This window comes from Haliotis asinina, chromosome 2 (genome assembly GCF_037392515.1).
Source record: "Haliotis asinina isolate JCU_RB_2024 chromosome 2, JCU_Hal_asi_v2, whole genome shotgun sequence".
NCBI lineage: Eukaryota > Metazoa > Mollusca > Gastropoda > Lepetellida > Haliotidae > Haliotis > Haliotis asinina.
The window spans coordinates 43,243,931-43,261,538 of NC_090281.1; the positions used below are offsets into that span (position 1 = coordinate 43,243,931).

The 17,608-nt window shown below is 39.4% G+C and overlaps 1 protein-coding gene across 5 annotated transcripts in view; it reads right to left on the reverse strand.

Annotated features, from left to right (window-relative positions):
- LOC137273736 (ras-specific guanine nucleotide-releasing factor RalGPS1-like) overlaps positions 1-17,608 on the reverse strand; it is an 84,221-nt gene that overhangs the window by 18,224 nt on the left and 48,389 nt on the right. For all 5 annotated transcript variants that reach the window (XM_067806547.1, XM_067806545.1, XM_067806546.1 and 2 more), the window contains one exon: positions 7,795-7,927. In XM_067806547.1, coding sequence (XP_067662648.1) covers positions 7,795-7,911 — 117 coding nt within the window. In that variant the 5' untranslated portion in view covers positions 7,912-7,927. The remainder of the gene's footprint in view (positions 1-7,794; positions 7,928-17,608) is intronic.

Below are 17,608 nucleotides of genomic sequence, written 5' to 3' on the forward strand. Positions count from 1 at the left end.
TGGCCCATCACTGTAACAATAGACAGCAAATGCCTCCAGACAACTACAAAGGAAGATGTGTTAAGACAGTTGGGCTGAAATCTTATTCACCTCAGGAAATCAGTCAATGACCTTTGGCATTTATCTGTTTCAAGTTCCATTTCTTAATCTATTTCAAGTTTGATAGATTTTTTCGTTAGAGCCAGACCATGGTGAGAAATAATACTGAATAACATACATGCATATCACTAGGTATTGAATATGTAACAAGTAAATCACAGTTTCATATTTTCTTGAAAAAACCACCTGGAGTACCTATTCCCCTTTGAATGTTACAGCATCAAAAATGGAGCTGACACTGGGTTGATCCCATGTTTATAATGATGGTGAGAACTATCACTACACATCAAGAGTAAACAACATGTGAGTTTAGTTTAATGTTGCTTTTAGCAGTATTCCAGCAATAAGATGACAGGGGAGGATACCAGAAATGGGCTTCATACACTGTGCCCATGTGAGGAATAGCACAGGGGTGTTCAGCGTGACAAGCAGACATGTTAACCACTAAGCCAAGAGTATACAAAGACAGTGAAGACACCAATAATGCAATGCTTCTTCATTCAAGTGTTTGCACAATCTGAAAAATCCTCATGGTGAAACTTTTGAGGCAATTTTCACTCATCAGTGAGAATAGCAATTATTCTTTGGCGCCTGTGACATAGTAAAATATTGTACAATCAAATGTTCTGTCAACACAGACGACAGCAATAACAACATTCCTGTGAGCAATCAACTATTCTGTTGTGACCTACTTACTACAGTAATAAATAACAGTAATAAGACATTACTTACACAGAACATGCTTTCAAGTTTCCCACTTCCAACATAATCCAAACTGTGATCAGAACCAGACTTATTTGCATCACACATATGCTCTGGGAGGTTCGCCATTGATCAAAGTAACAATAATCATCAACCCTGTTCAGCAACTCCAGAACTAGGACAGTTGGCTGCAACAAGTACATGGCAGGTCAACCACGACGACTAGTGCACCTGGGTCGTATAGAAGTACAGTGATTACCACTATCCACACGACAGCCAGTTTCAAGTTGGTTGGGTACTAACTCTCAACACCATCAACTTACATGCTGCGCAGATTTCATTCTAATCAGGTGTTGATCTGGCACTTAGCAACGAGTGTGACATAAATGATAAACTTGACTGATAAACATGACCAAAGCACTAATTCAGTGTACTCATCTGAACCAACAAACATCAGCATTACAAACAACTCTATGACAGAAGTATCGGCACCTCTTGACTGTATATTTACATTAAAAAACAGCCATGTAGAAATCATTGTTTTCATACTGGTATTTATATTGAAATAGAGATTGAAATGGGTTAATGGTACATGTATATCAGGATCTGTGTCTGATCCATGGCATTGGATGGGTCATATTATTATGAGGTTCTTGTAACCTAACAACTAAAATTGTTGACAAGTATGTTCACAAAGCCCATAAGCAGTTATTAAACAGACGTTCACAAATGTATGATTACTGATACAAAAAAGAGGATATTTGACACTACAAGCTTCTGATCAATGAATAAGACGCTTGAGGCTTTCTCAAAACGTGAGTTTACTGGTACTCCAAAATGGATGTAAACAAATTCCACATCCACGTCTTGTTCAAATAGTTGAAAGGATTAGCATTTGCAAGAGATGCTATCCACTCTTAGAACATTAGCAATTTACTTTCAAATGCCATTCCAAATTACTTCTGTTGTTGCAGATAATGTCTTAATGGCTGAAATGAACACTACGCTAATACACATTTCGAGTTGTGCTTCAAGGGTTAACATGCATATTGTATGTCTGGATGCCTACATCATTTCCGACTACAAAGGATGCATGAGGATCAGTAATCTAGTTTGGAATGGTTCAAGGGTATTAGCTTCAGACACAATCAGAAGATCTGCATCTGCATCAATTCCCTATATCTGTAATATTATTGTCATCATGAGATTCTCCAAACTCAACCAAAATTTTGTTTGAAGAAATTTATCAAAGTTTTCTAGAATAAATGAATTAGTGGACACTGGGCATTCAATCTGCAACAACCGATGTTGACACGCCCCACTTCTTACCCCACTTCTTGCCACAACATTTAGAATGAGGGAAAAATACAAACATATGTCAAACTTGACTCGGTCATAACTGAAGATGCTTATAGACTTGTGCAGAGAGATGAAGTATTCCCTTATGGAACAAGAGCAGCATTAAATGCTCCTGGAATATATGATAATAGTATTAAAAGCGAATATATACAGCCAGGTTTGTTGAACCTACTTACAAGCAGCATCCCAAATGCCACTAGAGCCTGTCGACAGATCTGTAACACACAGGCGGCTGCTGCTGCTGCTTCTGGTGCATCTGCATCCCGATGCCCCACAACTGTGTTATATAACACACCGGCTCCCATATCCTGTAGTCATGATAGTGACGAAAGATGCACTCCACATCAGATCCGTATGTTTCCTCTTACCTGCACTCTAGGCCAGCATCACACCCTATATCCTTCATAGAAACAGCAGCTTTATAAACAGGATCATCCTGTGAACACCCGGTCAATCTATCACCACTCATCTTGCACATGGAAAATCTTTTACGTCGAATTTTGGATGTAACCCATCACATCGATGTGGCTTGCAGTGTACTGAGATTTTTGCCTCAAATTTCCTCTCTTACCATGTTGCACCCTGCGACTTGATAGGTAACAGGTTACCTATGATATTATGTCTGCACTCTGATACAAAATTTGGGTTCACTTGTTGTGGTGTATCCTGCACCTTGATGACCTTCATACCAAGTTAACCCCATGCTGCCAGTGAGTTCAGCGTATTCTCTTTGCCTGTTATAATTGCCTGTGTATTCAAGTATATTCAATAAAGACTGTAAGAGTTGTGAAATATTCCATTTGTGACTTCAAAGTACATTCTATACCTCAGGGCCAGATCAATTACTCCTCCACAACAAACAGTCTACTGTAACTTATTTTCTTCAATATTGCAAAAGTTTTGAATAGCCATTCATTATCCCATCGTTATCTCCATTACAAATATGCCCTGAAAAATCCCATTGTCTTCAATAACTTCATAGTAGCTTGTGATGTACGGATGCAAGAGGCATATAGTGCAAATCAATGAATGGACGAAGTAATGATTACACAAGCCCCAGGAGCAGTGACATACCAGTACATGTACTCTAAGACGGTCACACTGACCACACAGTGATAACTAGATGGACAAAATGAATGTTTGAGCTGTGACATTTTCTGTAGGTCATGCTGTCAGTAACTTGTCCATCTGTCATAGACATCCATGCTGTGATACAATGGAAGTATGGCTCACAGTGTAACATATCCCCATCATATATGTGGCAAGGAAAGCAGGTCGTAAGACAAAAACAATGATCACTGCGTGGGCAGAAATCTCATTCTGTTCCCCATCTTCTGGAGAACACTTCACAGTTAATGCCAGGACATAACATGCCAAGTGAAGAACAGTATTTCCCTCTGCCAGTGCTAGAAGAGAGTCCTTCACACCTCTTATTGTTGATGATTTATGAGAGGAGGGTTGCGTTTCTGGCATAGCAGATAGTTAACAACAGGCCTGCTGAACACATAACAGCAGAGCTGTGAACTTGTCTTCCAGAATTAACATCTGACAAACAGGTATAGCAGAGGCTGTGATAGCATCAACAATGAAGAAGGCTCTGGATGCAGCCACAGAACCAAAGCAACAACTGGAGCAGGAAAATAATCTCACAGGTGACAAGCAAGCACATGTCACATTATAACCACATGGTGTTCTGAATTATAGCATTGAATTAAAGCATCATTAAAAAAAACCCTTCAACCTTGTCAAGAAACACGAATGGCATTATTTCACATCCAAATCATTATTATGAAAAAGCTGAACTCATTCAGTAATAATTAAAAGTATTTACCTCTGTCCTCATGAGTGCTGCTTTTACACATCTATGAACACTTCTGGCCAACTATGTCAGTACAGCATATTATACAGAGTAGCAATGAACAGTGGAGATTCATCTAACACCTCCTCGCTAGGATGAAGATTCTTAGATGTTTGGTGATGGGTAAAGATGGTTGGTTCTAATACTTGTCTGAATGCCAGCTGCCTGGCCCAAAACACGTGAAGCAGAGCTGTACCATTCCACCAGTATTATCAAATCGGCTGATGTGAATCCCACTAATAGTCTCGCAGTTTGAAATACTATCTGCATGATGGGTAGGAAATGCTTTCAAGCAATTGCTGGCACTCTGTAAACCTGTCGTGGTTCTATGAAGTTTTTATGATGGGATAAAAAGATGTTTTGTGAGGAGAGCTCCTAGCAACATCAATCATGGTCTAAATATCTGGCCAAAGGTATGTTTGTTTAGAGTTGTTGTTCTGGGACTGTAGGTCTCAAAATATCCTCATGTACAGCAGATGCAACAGTTAAATCTTGAAATACATCTCACTGAAATATCACCAGGATAGTGAAAATACCATCAACACACACATAAACTGTCAAAAATGAAAATGACACGATACCTTTAGAATTTTACTATGTTCAGTTGTGTTTCATAGTAAACCAAATTGGTTGGTGAACATGAGCATAATCATCATACTTTAGAAAGTAAAAATTCATATGATGAGAAGAACAATATTTTCTATATTTTATCGCTGACACTGACAAAACTAGAAATGACTGAGTGTTAGACAGTACTGAACACCTGGCATGTAGACAGGAAAATATTATGACTTCATGTCAATGTTATGTCTGCTGTCAACAATGATAGGAAGTGCAGGTGGCCTTTTCTCAACATCTGCACAAAGCCAAAGCTGTGTAACTTTAAAAGCATTTTATCATGCAAACCAATATAGGAAAAAGTAGTGCTGTTTGGGGACCACATCAAATGAATTTTTTATGAAAATTATCAGTATCAATGAGTACTAGAATTCTTCTGCTCAAAGGTACACTTAGTTATAAATTGTCTACAGAAGAAGAATATCTTTTGAAACTGATGTTTGCCAATGGTTGACGCAATTAACCTTGCTCTGTTTGGGTAGATGCTCAACTAGACCAAGAAGGTTGTCCCCACATACCAGATACTACCAGCAAGCCTCTATCAACGCTTTGAAATTCAAACAGTATAATGTCATTTGAAGATTATACATATTTTGAGTTGATTTACTTACCCTCAGGCAAAGGAGAGGATTTATCACAGTTCCAAAAATGACCATCCCACAAGAAGTATCTGACCAACTGACCAGGTACCCATGTGTCCGGAGCAGGATGATTAAGCCGATCAGTGACAATACTTTCAATAAGCAATCACTGTCCTTGTGGACAGTCCATACTTCAGTTATACCTGACCGATCATGATATACCATAAATAGAGACACCACGCACATGACAACCATTATTGAACACAACCATACTATCAATATCGAGACAATCGTGTGTGCCTATCAAATCACTGGAAGGTTATATTGTCAGGGCAAGCAATACAAAATTCCGTCCTTGCAATCCTAAATTCTGCTCAGGAAGAGATTGGCATTAAACATCATAAAAGAAATAATTCCACAAGTTCAATGGGATGATGATATTGAAACCTGTTCACCTTTATGCACTTTCTCAGTTGATTGGTCCTTGTCTACCCTTACCCAACAGGGCCCCTGTCAACTACAGGTATTTTTCAATGCCTGGGAACAAATTAAAAGGTTTTTTGGTATGATTGACCAGAATAAACTAGGCTGACCTTTTTGGACAATTCAATGTCAGTGCTGCATGGGTTGAACATGACATTCTGCACTGAGCTGTTGTTTCGTTGCACGCGATTCCCTTCACTAAACCCTCTGAAATACACCGTCCTCTCAACACAATCACCACAGTCCTATTTATAGATCCATTAACAGTGCAATGACAATTGATCACCCAGAATGCATTAACATTAGGTTACTTTCTCACCTCCACCCAAGGATGGGTCGCTATGGATAATAACTGTCAAGAATGTTCTCCCCAGTACTGTTATGATGGTGTCGAAAATATAAAAGCTTGATTTACTACCGAAATGATTACACTTAGAGCATACTTGTTGCTTCACAGGAAGGGTATGTGATCAATCATTGATCACCATCGATCAACTTACACATCAGTAGTGGTGTTCTCCCCAGAAATTATACATAAGGTTTGGTGCACTTGATACTCAGAGAAAGCAGAGATACCTGATCCAGGTAGCAGTACAAAATGGAACAAACATCAACTGTACAACACCTTTACCTGAGCATCCAAGTCATTATAATAAAAATTGCATGCAGTTTATGAAAATTAAGCTGAGGCCACACACTGCTGAAGACAAGTAGCTAATGTTGAAAGTCCATGCAGTGAAATATCATTGCAACAAACTTTACTGCACATCTGAACAACTGTCATTGTAACTCATCAAATACAAAAACTGAAGTGTCTTCCTCATTACCGTAGTATTGATAGTTCACATATATTTTTCACACAAGCGATTTAATTTCCCTGAGAATATATAATGGAAGATGATATATGAATATCTATAAATAATGCACACATACTCAAGCAAATTAATCAAATGTTAAGAGACTACACCTTCTGAGGCACAATCATTAGGCACAGCACAAATCCTAATGAACCATGCTAAAGGATATAGGCCTCTTTTCAAAAAGCACTAAGGGTGAATACCCAAAACAGACAACAAATAATTACCAATGGGAAGTGAACCTAATGTTTCAGAACAAAAAAATGGAGACGACACACAATAATTAAATGTGGGGTCAAAGGTACTCATCCAATCACCTTTCTTAATTATGAATCAGTATATCTTACAGTGCTTGGTGTTTGCAGCACAAAGCCAGATCTTGACACCTGGCCCAGGTACACAAACCGAATTATGTACCAGGTATGCATGTACACTGACTCGTCACGAAGTAAGTCACATTTGCAGAAATACCCCATAACATACTGCGAACACGTACCAGCACCTGATGACTACATTATAGCATGCACAAAGGACAACTTGTACTCTTCTTACTGGGTCAATGCATCTTGTCTACACAATCACATATGCAGGTCCATCCACAGGCATTCCCAGGCCATCAACTCAAACACTGCCAGCAATCAACAACAATGGAACAGTTTTTGAAGCATAGGATGAAATAGTAAACACATTATTTCCCCATGACTAAACATTAAATTACAGGTGAGGCCTGTTGACAATTGTCAATGTAAGCGCTTCTCCATAGATACATGTACTGTGTGGACAAGCCTGATCATATCTACATTATGAATCAGTATATCTCAGAAAGCTTGGTGAAAGTAATTAGATGGGCATTAGGAATGCCCACAATAAAAACTGAATGTACTTTTTGTTGTTGATCAGATTGGGTTTGCTGGGAAGTAGATAGTCGTACATCTGCAAGGCTGTGTAAATCATTTCTATTTCTTACAACAGAAGGAATGTATGAATTCAGAGTTTCAGTTGTTCTGTATTGTCCTACTTGAGACAAGGGTGACAGTAATCTAGGCACTTGCTAATCTAGGCACTTGTTAAAAATATCCAAAAGATGACACAGACTTGTAATACACCTGCATTTCACAAAACACACATTTCAGACTAAAACTGAAAAAAAAAATGTCTCCCCCTCTGCTTCCTGAAAAACATCCCCAGTTATGAGCTGGCAACTTGCATCTAAAAATGTGAGCAATGTTGTACTTACATCAGCAAAGGAAGACTGCGGCGTGACATAACACTCCCCACTGCTGTCACTCTCCAAGGACTTGACCATGGACTTGCCCGGGTCATCCGGGGTCAGGATGCGGTGTGGGATGTTCATCTTACACACCTCGCACCTGCAAACAGACAACAAAAACATTAGATGATCATTGGGTACATGTGTGGGAAGATTACTGGTTACTCATGAGGAACATAAACAAGGTAATGTGAATTTTCATCCATGTTGCTGTCAAACGTACAGAGGATAATTTAAGCAAACATAAGATTAACAAAAGATCAAAACTAAACTTCCATAACAAAACGCAGCATACAAACGTCTTGCCATGTCGGTACTGGTGGCATGTTTCATAGGATCATGAAGGATCATATGAATAAAATCACAAGTCTAAGACTTGCAAGGAAACTTGTGAAGGAAATTAACATGTAGAGTTACAAAAATAAACAGCATGGTAAAAGCATATGTGATATAACAAACTGACAGCCTGGTAAAATGGAAGATAATTTCGATAAAATAACCAACATCAACCAGTCTAGCCAGACAATACCGGCAACTAAATACCAGGAGACCTCGATCACCTGAAATCCCAGTCCAACCCTACCCTCGTCTAGCCAGACAACCATTACAACACAATCTAAAACAATGGACGTACTCACATCCTGACATACATCGTGTCTTGAAAGTCAGGCAGCTCCAGGTAAAACCAACAAGATGAGAACACCTCGTTCCCCCATTGCGACTACCGATCAATTCATCTCCGATATAAAACTGCAACAACTCAGCTAAATTCCCCAGCGTTGGAGTCTATTTTGAGCCCAGCTCATCCTAGCCCAGGTATATGTTACAATGCTGGCAGCGGAGATTTCTCTCACAGTATACTAGCAACTGCAACCTTATCTTGGATTAGGAAACACTACACCATCTGATTTATTGGCTCAAATTATTCAAAATGACCTGTGATTTTGTGGCCTGCGACTACTTATGACAACTCTCCACACTTGAGTATCTGAGACCTGATGCTGATTTATTTGTTTGGGTACCAGACAATTTTCAGTGTGGATGGTTTATGGAGTCGGCTGAGGCCACATGATGTTACATTTATTGTATTCACCTTTCAAAGCAGAGTGACATAATGACATGAGTTCAGAAAGTGAATAGTTTACCCATGACAAAGTATGACAGATACTTATGACCCTGGCACACTGAATCACTGTATTAGTTAAAGCTAGTCCATGGTCAACCTAATGTGGTCAAGTGGATCTGGCTAGTTTCTGCCAAGATGTCCTGAATTGATTTTGTTGCGGCCATCCGGGGAAGAAAGCGAGTGTATCATGAAAAAGAAAACAGATGTGTCCGATTAAGGGACCAACTTGAGGTAGGCCACTCTGGATGCTGGATGTTGATGACTACCTCTGCCCAACTGACCGTGGCCAACTGTAAATTTATACAAGCTATAATAAGACTTCAAGCGTCTAGTGCTTTAGGTGTCTATGCTAAGAGCACTGTAAGTGCAAAGATAAGACATCTAATAAAATAAAAACATTTACAGCTAGTGTCTAGTGGTTACAATTTGTTAATACTTCCTGACAACAGATCATTAAAGTTCACTGATGTGAAGCTGTACTTGTTTCTTGGGTCATTCCATTTTCTTACCAAGGTAGTTGTTGGTGCAGTCAGCCATACCATATGTTGTTTTAACCCGTATGACTAGTGGGAGGACACCTCACAGTACTATTATAATACCATTGTTGCATCAACAGTGATTAAGCAAGGCTCTGTGACACAACTGTCAAGGTTTCTCCGATAAAATAATCTCATAAAATAATCTCTGTTGCATCAGGGTTTTCAACAAGTGATCCTTCGCTACTTTACAAATGAGTAAAGCTAAAAAAACAAACAAAACAGCAGTAGAAATTATCATTCTAAAATCTAAACAATGTTTTAATCTATGGGTATATTAAACACATAATTTATTACAGCCTCGTTAACATTTCAATCAAGGGGGACAGTACATAAACACTTTTTGATACGTTCTAGACTGTACATCTGACATAAGGAGTATATGAACTGGGTCGATATAAACACACCATCAAGAGCTGAAAATGGGCCATGTTCCTCCTGTTCAATGTCTTCCTCCGACCATGATGAGAGTCTCCGGTATGATACATGTCAGCGTAGATCAATGTCCCTGGCATGTTCGAGCAAATTAGCACTTATGTCATAACCATACAGGGCACAGCTGATACAACAGAGGCTGTCACAGGTCACTGATCCACAGAACCCTGAGTGAGGCATAAGGTCACATCAGCAATGTTTCACACTATGAAAATGTTATGCTGAAGAAATCTGGCATACGACTCCTTGCAATATGAAGTTTGTCAGTTTCCATGAAGCTGTAAGCTTCATTTCTGACTGCCAAACTTCTAGAATGCAGATCAAAATGATTGTACAAGTACTTGTCTACAAAGGACTACATTAACTTCTATCAGATTTATTTTTTTAACACAAGTTACTACCATAAGGGTACCACTACAGGACACAACATGGCATCATAAACATAGCTGTTGATCAGCAGCAATCAGAGGCAGGACAACTTGCTATGGCCCATGATGACCGTTGCCACCTGCATGGCCTTCCCCACAGGGATTCACACCAGTGATACACAGAAGAATTCAGAAGTAATCTGGCCATCATCTCCGTGGTGATACAAATCTTATCTAAGCCATGTTACCACTACAAATCTTTCAACATTAAAGTGTACAAACCATTTTCATCATAACCCAACAACAATATGATCAACCTTACGCCAACAGATTCTGGCTATACACACCTCAGTTTAAGGTCATTTAAGTTTAAATTTCCTTTGGGAAATATATATATAATTAAAATGCCCTCTCCCTGCAGCATAATAGTAATAATGTGCCAGTGTTACCCATGCATTCTCCGCTGGTCAAACTGACCTGGGAAATGCCCAGGCAGGTTAAAGTGCTCCTTAAGAACAGACAGAAACTACTTGTGTGTGTATGCAACAAGATTAAAGACATGCTTGAACCAGACATGGAGTCAATATAAATTCCTCTTCCTTCCAAGTTAGAACAAACAGGCTTTGAGAGGTGCTTCTGCATCAGGCTTATCATCTTCATCCTCAAATCAGAATCAGTGGATTACACACCAGGATTACTTTAATAACAAAAACAACTTTCTTTAATCTTTCAGGTAAACAAACTGTTAGTCCGCTAATAAAGACTTCAAATAAACTTGAGTGGATTCTCAGTTGTGATTTTCAAGTTGATACTGCTGTTTCTAACTTTATCCTACAGTTGGTATTAAATCAGCAGTAAAGGAAAACCAAAGAAATACATGTTTAGCATGTTTACAACAATGGGGTGTACTATTACACATAATGGCACCTACATGCTTGAATGTTTACACCTGCTTGTAATAGTTCGAACCCATTCTAAGACTAAGGCTGCTACGATCACACATTTGGTGAATCGAACTGTAGCCCTTCATGAATATGTCATTCGTGGTCACCTGAATTGAATGTTTATGAATATTTCCCACTTTTTTTAAAAGGGTGCATGTTTCACTTGAACCATTGTCATCAAATGTTTTAGACCTGTGTAAAGTGAGATATGCAGTAATGGAATATGTACTAGCCTCATAGTAACATATATGATGTTACTGGATGTTGTCGACAATAACTATTACATACCAAATTTGAGGGTCATAAGAAATGGAGGTTCCAGATTGTGCTGCAATCGCTGAACTATAATACTGTAGTAATGAACGATTAATCGCATTCGTTAACTAATATTCGTGATACATATTATATTCACGACATTGTGTATTTGTTGCAGCCCTATCTAAGACACCTATGACAGTCTTTTCTGTGAAAAACAGTGTTTTTATTTTCATGGAATGTTCCAACTGAATAAATGAACTAAGGTGAAAAGAATTGGCCATCATCCTGGATTTCATCCAATGCTTCCCATTCACAGAATTAATTCTGCAAATTTAATTTCAGTGTGCTGGCAGATTTGTTTAAATGATTAGACAGTTTGTCTTCACCTCAAGAGCAAGATGAAGCTTATTTGGTTTTTCAACAATATTTTTTCAGTCTAACCATTTAAAAAATCATGAACATTTCCAAAAGGCATTCTGCAAAACAGAAAGTCATGATCCAGACATAATGAATGCAAAAACAATTTCTGTCTCCCTGTTGCGTAGTGTAAATGTATGTATTATAGCTTGTGTACACTGATACTATTTAGGTGATGGTTGTGGACAGTATTGTACATTGATACTATTTAGGTGCTGGTAGTGGGTGGTGTTGTACACTGATACTATTTAGGTGACCGCTAGTGGATGGTGTTGTACACTTACTATTTAGGTGATGGTAGTGGATGGTTTGTACACTGATACTATTTAGGTGATGGTAGTGGATGGTGTTGTACACTGATACTATTTAGGTGATGGTAATGGATGGTGTTGTACACTGATACTGTTTAGGTGATGGTAATGGATGGTGTTGTACACTGATACTATTTAGGTGATGGTAGTGGATGGTGTTGTACACTTACTATTTAGGTGATGGTAGTGGATGGTGTTGTACACTGATACTATTTAGGTGATGGTAGTGGATGGTGTTGTACACTGATACTATTTAGGTGATGGTAATGGATGGTGTTGTACACTGATACTATTTAGGTGACCGGTAGTGGATGGTGTTGTACACTGATCCTATTTAGGTGATGGTAGTGGATGGTGTTGTACACTTACTATTTAGGTGATGGTAATGGATGGTGTTGTACACTGATACTATTTAGGTGATGGTAGTGGATGGTGTTGTACACTTACTATTTAGGTGATGGTAATGGATGGTGTTGTACACTGATACTATTTAGGTGACCGGTAGTGGACAGTGTTGTACACTGATGACCAGTGACCAGTCAACATCAGTCTCCATCTTTCCCTTTCCAACTGTAGATCCTAAGTGCACAACTCTGTTTGAGAGTTTCACATGTTTGTTCCACCCACACTGTTCGCCTGATCAACCAAATCATCAGCACGCCTGCCTCACTAGCAGCCAACCTAAAACCTCCGCCCTGTTTTGATGGAAGGGTTGAAAGGTCACAAAGCATGTGCGTCAGTGTAATAACACACGTAGGGTGAACTATGCACTTATGTCACACTGGGAACATTCATGCATTACAAAACATTAAAAGCTTCATTTTAACACAGTTTAAGATCCCACCCAGCAGCACTGGGAGGGGATAAATAGGTAGTATGAAAAGAAATTAAATCTGTTTTCAATATAGTGAAACTGCAAAAAAAACATGAATCTGTTCAAACTCCTAGTTTCAGTTTATTAATCCTAATGTTTATGTTTGGATCTATTACAGCTACTATACTGGGGGAGTACCTATGGTTTGTAAGCTGGACAGGAGCAAAGTCCAGTTGATAAGAAAGCTTCAGTTGTGCACCTGTTAGGAACTGGCAAAAGTAGTTTGAATATTTGAAACTAAGCTGCTTCTCTTAGCACTTCAGGATAGGTATTCAGTCTGAGATATTGGATGTGGGGAAGTACTTTGGGAGGGATCCTGTTTACACAGGTCTAAAACATTTGATGAAAACTGAACAAAGCCAAGTTCACAGGTTTCTGACCTGCTGTTCACAAGAATTAAAAAAATCTTCTGATCTAACTCTCAGCTGTACCTAGTTTTCAGTCACCCCAGGGTAGCAATGGCAAGAGAATGATTTCACCGCTAAGTCAAATGCTGTGAGACACAGTAAAGTACTGTAAATTACCTTGACATAAGCGCACCATCAGGGTTATCATCATTCATGTCGTCCATATTGGTATGTTTTCAAACAGATACTCAGTAGATCTACTGTAATAACTATCCTCCCAACAGCTCCACAATTTGCAGAAATGTCACCAACACACACTTGCTGTGAACGAGCTCTCACACACAGCTCAGATCACCTATGTCCCTTCTAAGTCGTTGCCTGCTTAGTTGCTATCTAGACTAATCTTGTTCTGTAAACAACCTGTTGGGGTCAGCAACAATTGTTTGATTTTCTCATGATATAAGTAGCTGACAGTGACATGACATAACCCATGCTAGGGACTTTCTGGGGACAATCACCTGTTGATTTAAGACTGGCCATTACGTGGCTACACAGGTACATATCTGGGTCAATTCTCCTGGAAATGGGTCTCGAATGTCTGGATCAATGTAGAAACATGTCATGGCTATTTATAATTTATCAGTGAGGTAATCCCTTTGGTGTGTACACTTTGGCAGATGATGTGGGTTTAAAAGTAAGCACGACTCCTAGTTCGGTGGTTACCTTGTAAACTGCATCAAATTGCTGAAATATCTCGTTGCATCACTCATTGCGTGGGTGATCACTGAGTCACCAACAACAGCCCAGAAATCATCAGAACTAATTGTCTTGAGCAGAAACCTATTGCCGGCACTTCATGTTCATGCCATATCAGAGCTTGTACACAGCTAGGCCAAGCACACACTGTGGACTTAATCTACACACAAATACAATATTCCAGAAATGGTATCGTTGGTGACACCAGAACAGAACACACAATGTACCCATATTGGCAATCAAACTCTGGTATTTGTTGTGACAAGCAACCAGTAGGATACCCCTACTGCCCCACTTGGTAACTAACCTGTATGGTATGGCGGACTGATGATCATAATCACACAAGTGTGGGTATGAGTGAGTTTAGTTTTACACCTCTTTTAGCAATATTCCTGCAATATCTGGCCAGTGACAAGAGAAGTGGTGTTCACATATAAACCATGCATGGATTTTTTGGCGTGACAAGCAAACGCTTCAACCACAAGGCTACCCCACCAGCCTTATGACACAAGATCTCACAAGGCTGGTAGCTGATATCAAGAACATCAGATGTCACAGTAAAAGGACAAGAGGCACAGACAAGATGCCATTAAAGGTGATTTTCGGAAAGTAACTACAAATCTGGAAAAGCCAGAGGAAGGACAGGACACACACTCCCGAACACATCAAAGTATTTCAAAACTTTCTTGGTTGTAATTGGCAGCAGAACAGAACAATATTTTGGCAACAACCTTTCTAACCAAAGGTATTATGACCCTTCTAATGTCACTCAGTCTGTGAGACTGCAGACACAATCGCTGAGCCCCCTCTCAGACATTTCCAATGCTGCCAATGTAAATTGTAATCCTCATCCCATACATCATAATCTCATCCTATTAAGCTTGCACTTATCACTGATTAAGGCCATTCTGACATCATGCAGTCAGGCACAGAATGACAATGGCCAGTGTCACTGACCAGGTCCAAATGGATTAAAGCCAAGTCTGGTTTGTTGATCACAAGATTATCTGCTCATGGAGGAAATGTCATGCAAACAGATGGATTGCATAAGCTTTCATACTGTTTGCTGTCACAGAAACCATTGGTAGATATTAGGGTGCATCAAAACAGCCTTGAAGCAACTGGTTGTGGTAGTAATGGTGGTAGTAGCAGGTGTGGTAGTGGAGACAGTGACTTAGTTAGCTTTAAGCCGCTTTTAGCCATATTCCAGCATTACCAAGGCAGGTTGTAGAAGCAATAACAGTGGTGGTATAATGACATACTGGAGCCTGGAGCTCCCCGAAGGATAACTCCTTTCACAACAGACACCTATATTCTGGCTCCTCAATCCTGCTGGGGATCTTGGGCAGACAGGATTATTTCCTGGCCACTTTATACAGCCAGAACCATGCCTGCATCAAATCAGTGAACTCGGTCAGTGTCTGTCTAATAAGGACTTCATTACAAACGAGCAATAATTTCAAGTAGAATTCTCGCCAAGAAACAACTGACAGCTGTGTGAATTACAAATTGTCAATTTCGTATCCAAACTTGTATTAACCACAGTATGCAGAGATTTTTGTTGATTATTTTTTCATTTTCATAAAACTGTCATGGAGAAAAATTTTACTGTAAAGTATTATTGCTATTTGTGTCAATGTCAATCACAGTCATGACCTTTCCTTGATCGCAATAAATCAGTAATGCTGATTATATCAACAAAGCTATCAACAACTATATATTAATCAAGGTAGCAAGCTGTTGCTGATATCACCTACTTAGGATGTCCAATCACATTAAGGTCAGCGGTCAATAAGGGCAAGCAACAGGTCAAGCTCTGCTGACCAGCTCATGACCCGGACAATAAACAATCTCTCTCATCAACATCACCTCATATGCAAGCTATTAACCTCAATCTGCTCAGTGATTTCCATAACAGTAGCTAGCAGCCATTGCATATTCTCAGTGAAATCATTTTTATTTTGCTAAGAAAATGTCAAATAAAATGTTTACAAGACAACAAAGAAATCAAGTCACGCTTATGATCACTGAAATATATTTACTAATACTCACTTCATCCAAAAGTTCAGCGTATCTGACAATTGGTTCCACATATGCAAAACTAAATCCAAATCAAAGACAGACTAATACAGTCAAATTCAGTAACATCCCACAAGACTCCTTTGAATATCAATCAGAACTGCTCAATGTGTACAACAGTTTCTGTCCTTGTCAATGTATTTTGACCTGTCAGTCTGACAATGGAGGGCTATAGTTGGTGTGTCTGTCTGTGTCAGGTACCGGCCATTATTGTTCAGGCTTGACCATTAGGATGGGTTCACAGGTGACCAGCTAATCTTCTCAACACAAGCACTCAGTCTACAAACTGGGATATTCTGGGGCAGCAGGGAGTGCTTCCCATGATAAATTTCACCACTGTTCCTGAATGAAAAACTTCACAGGTATTCTTTTCTGAGATTCGACAATTCATCATGTGTTTGCAGACGTTAGTACATATGTAAATAATATGCCTCACTCATAAAGGGCTGCTTTAATAATACTTTGAAATAAGCCTGCATTTTTTGTAGTGTAATGATCTAACAGATTCTGTAAATTTAGCCCATCAGAAGTCAGACTGCCAGATGACAATGTATTGTGCTGGCATTTACAGTGTACCTCCAGAACAGTTAGTGCTGACAAATCTGGTTCAAAATGAGAACTCTGATACCAACAAGGAAGCAGAGTCTCTTCAAGTTCTATCTGTACGTCTCATCCCTGTCACCTCCATCGGAAGACCTAAAGACCAACATGTGACGACTACACTAATGCTACAGATATCTAGACTTCCTTCATTTGGGGCCTTGGGTAAGGCAGTAGGGAAAACAATGTGGTTTATGGACTGTGAGACAGACTATGTGACAGCCAGTACCAACTCCTGTTGGATCTAGGTTAATGGCACTCACAGTCATCTTACCTTACCCAGACTCAGCTTCAATATCAAACACCATCCAATTAGCTACAGCCGCAAGTTGTCCGCACTATTTCTTAAAAATCAAGTGGATTCCAGTAGGACAGTGAACAATAGTCAAATGTGGGTTATCTGCATGTGTACTAGATCATGGGCAGTGGTCAGTTGTAGCTGTATGTGCCCTCTCATCAGCAGGACCTGCTGGTCACTGGGCTAGAGGGTCATGCCATTGTGATAAGGAAGCCATGTCCAAGTTTTGGTATATCAGTGAATGGGGTTATGTGTCTCCAACACTTGTGTTGGACAACTGAAAATTCCCCCCTCCCATGACCATCCATCTATACACACAAAATGTTCAATAAACCTATAATGTGCTTCAGATCCAATTTTGCCACCTATAAGAATTGTGTGAGCTCTATTACCACAGAGGTAAGAAATCAAACCAACTTTTGATTCACATTA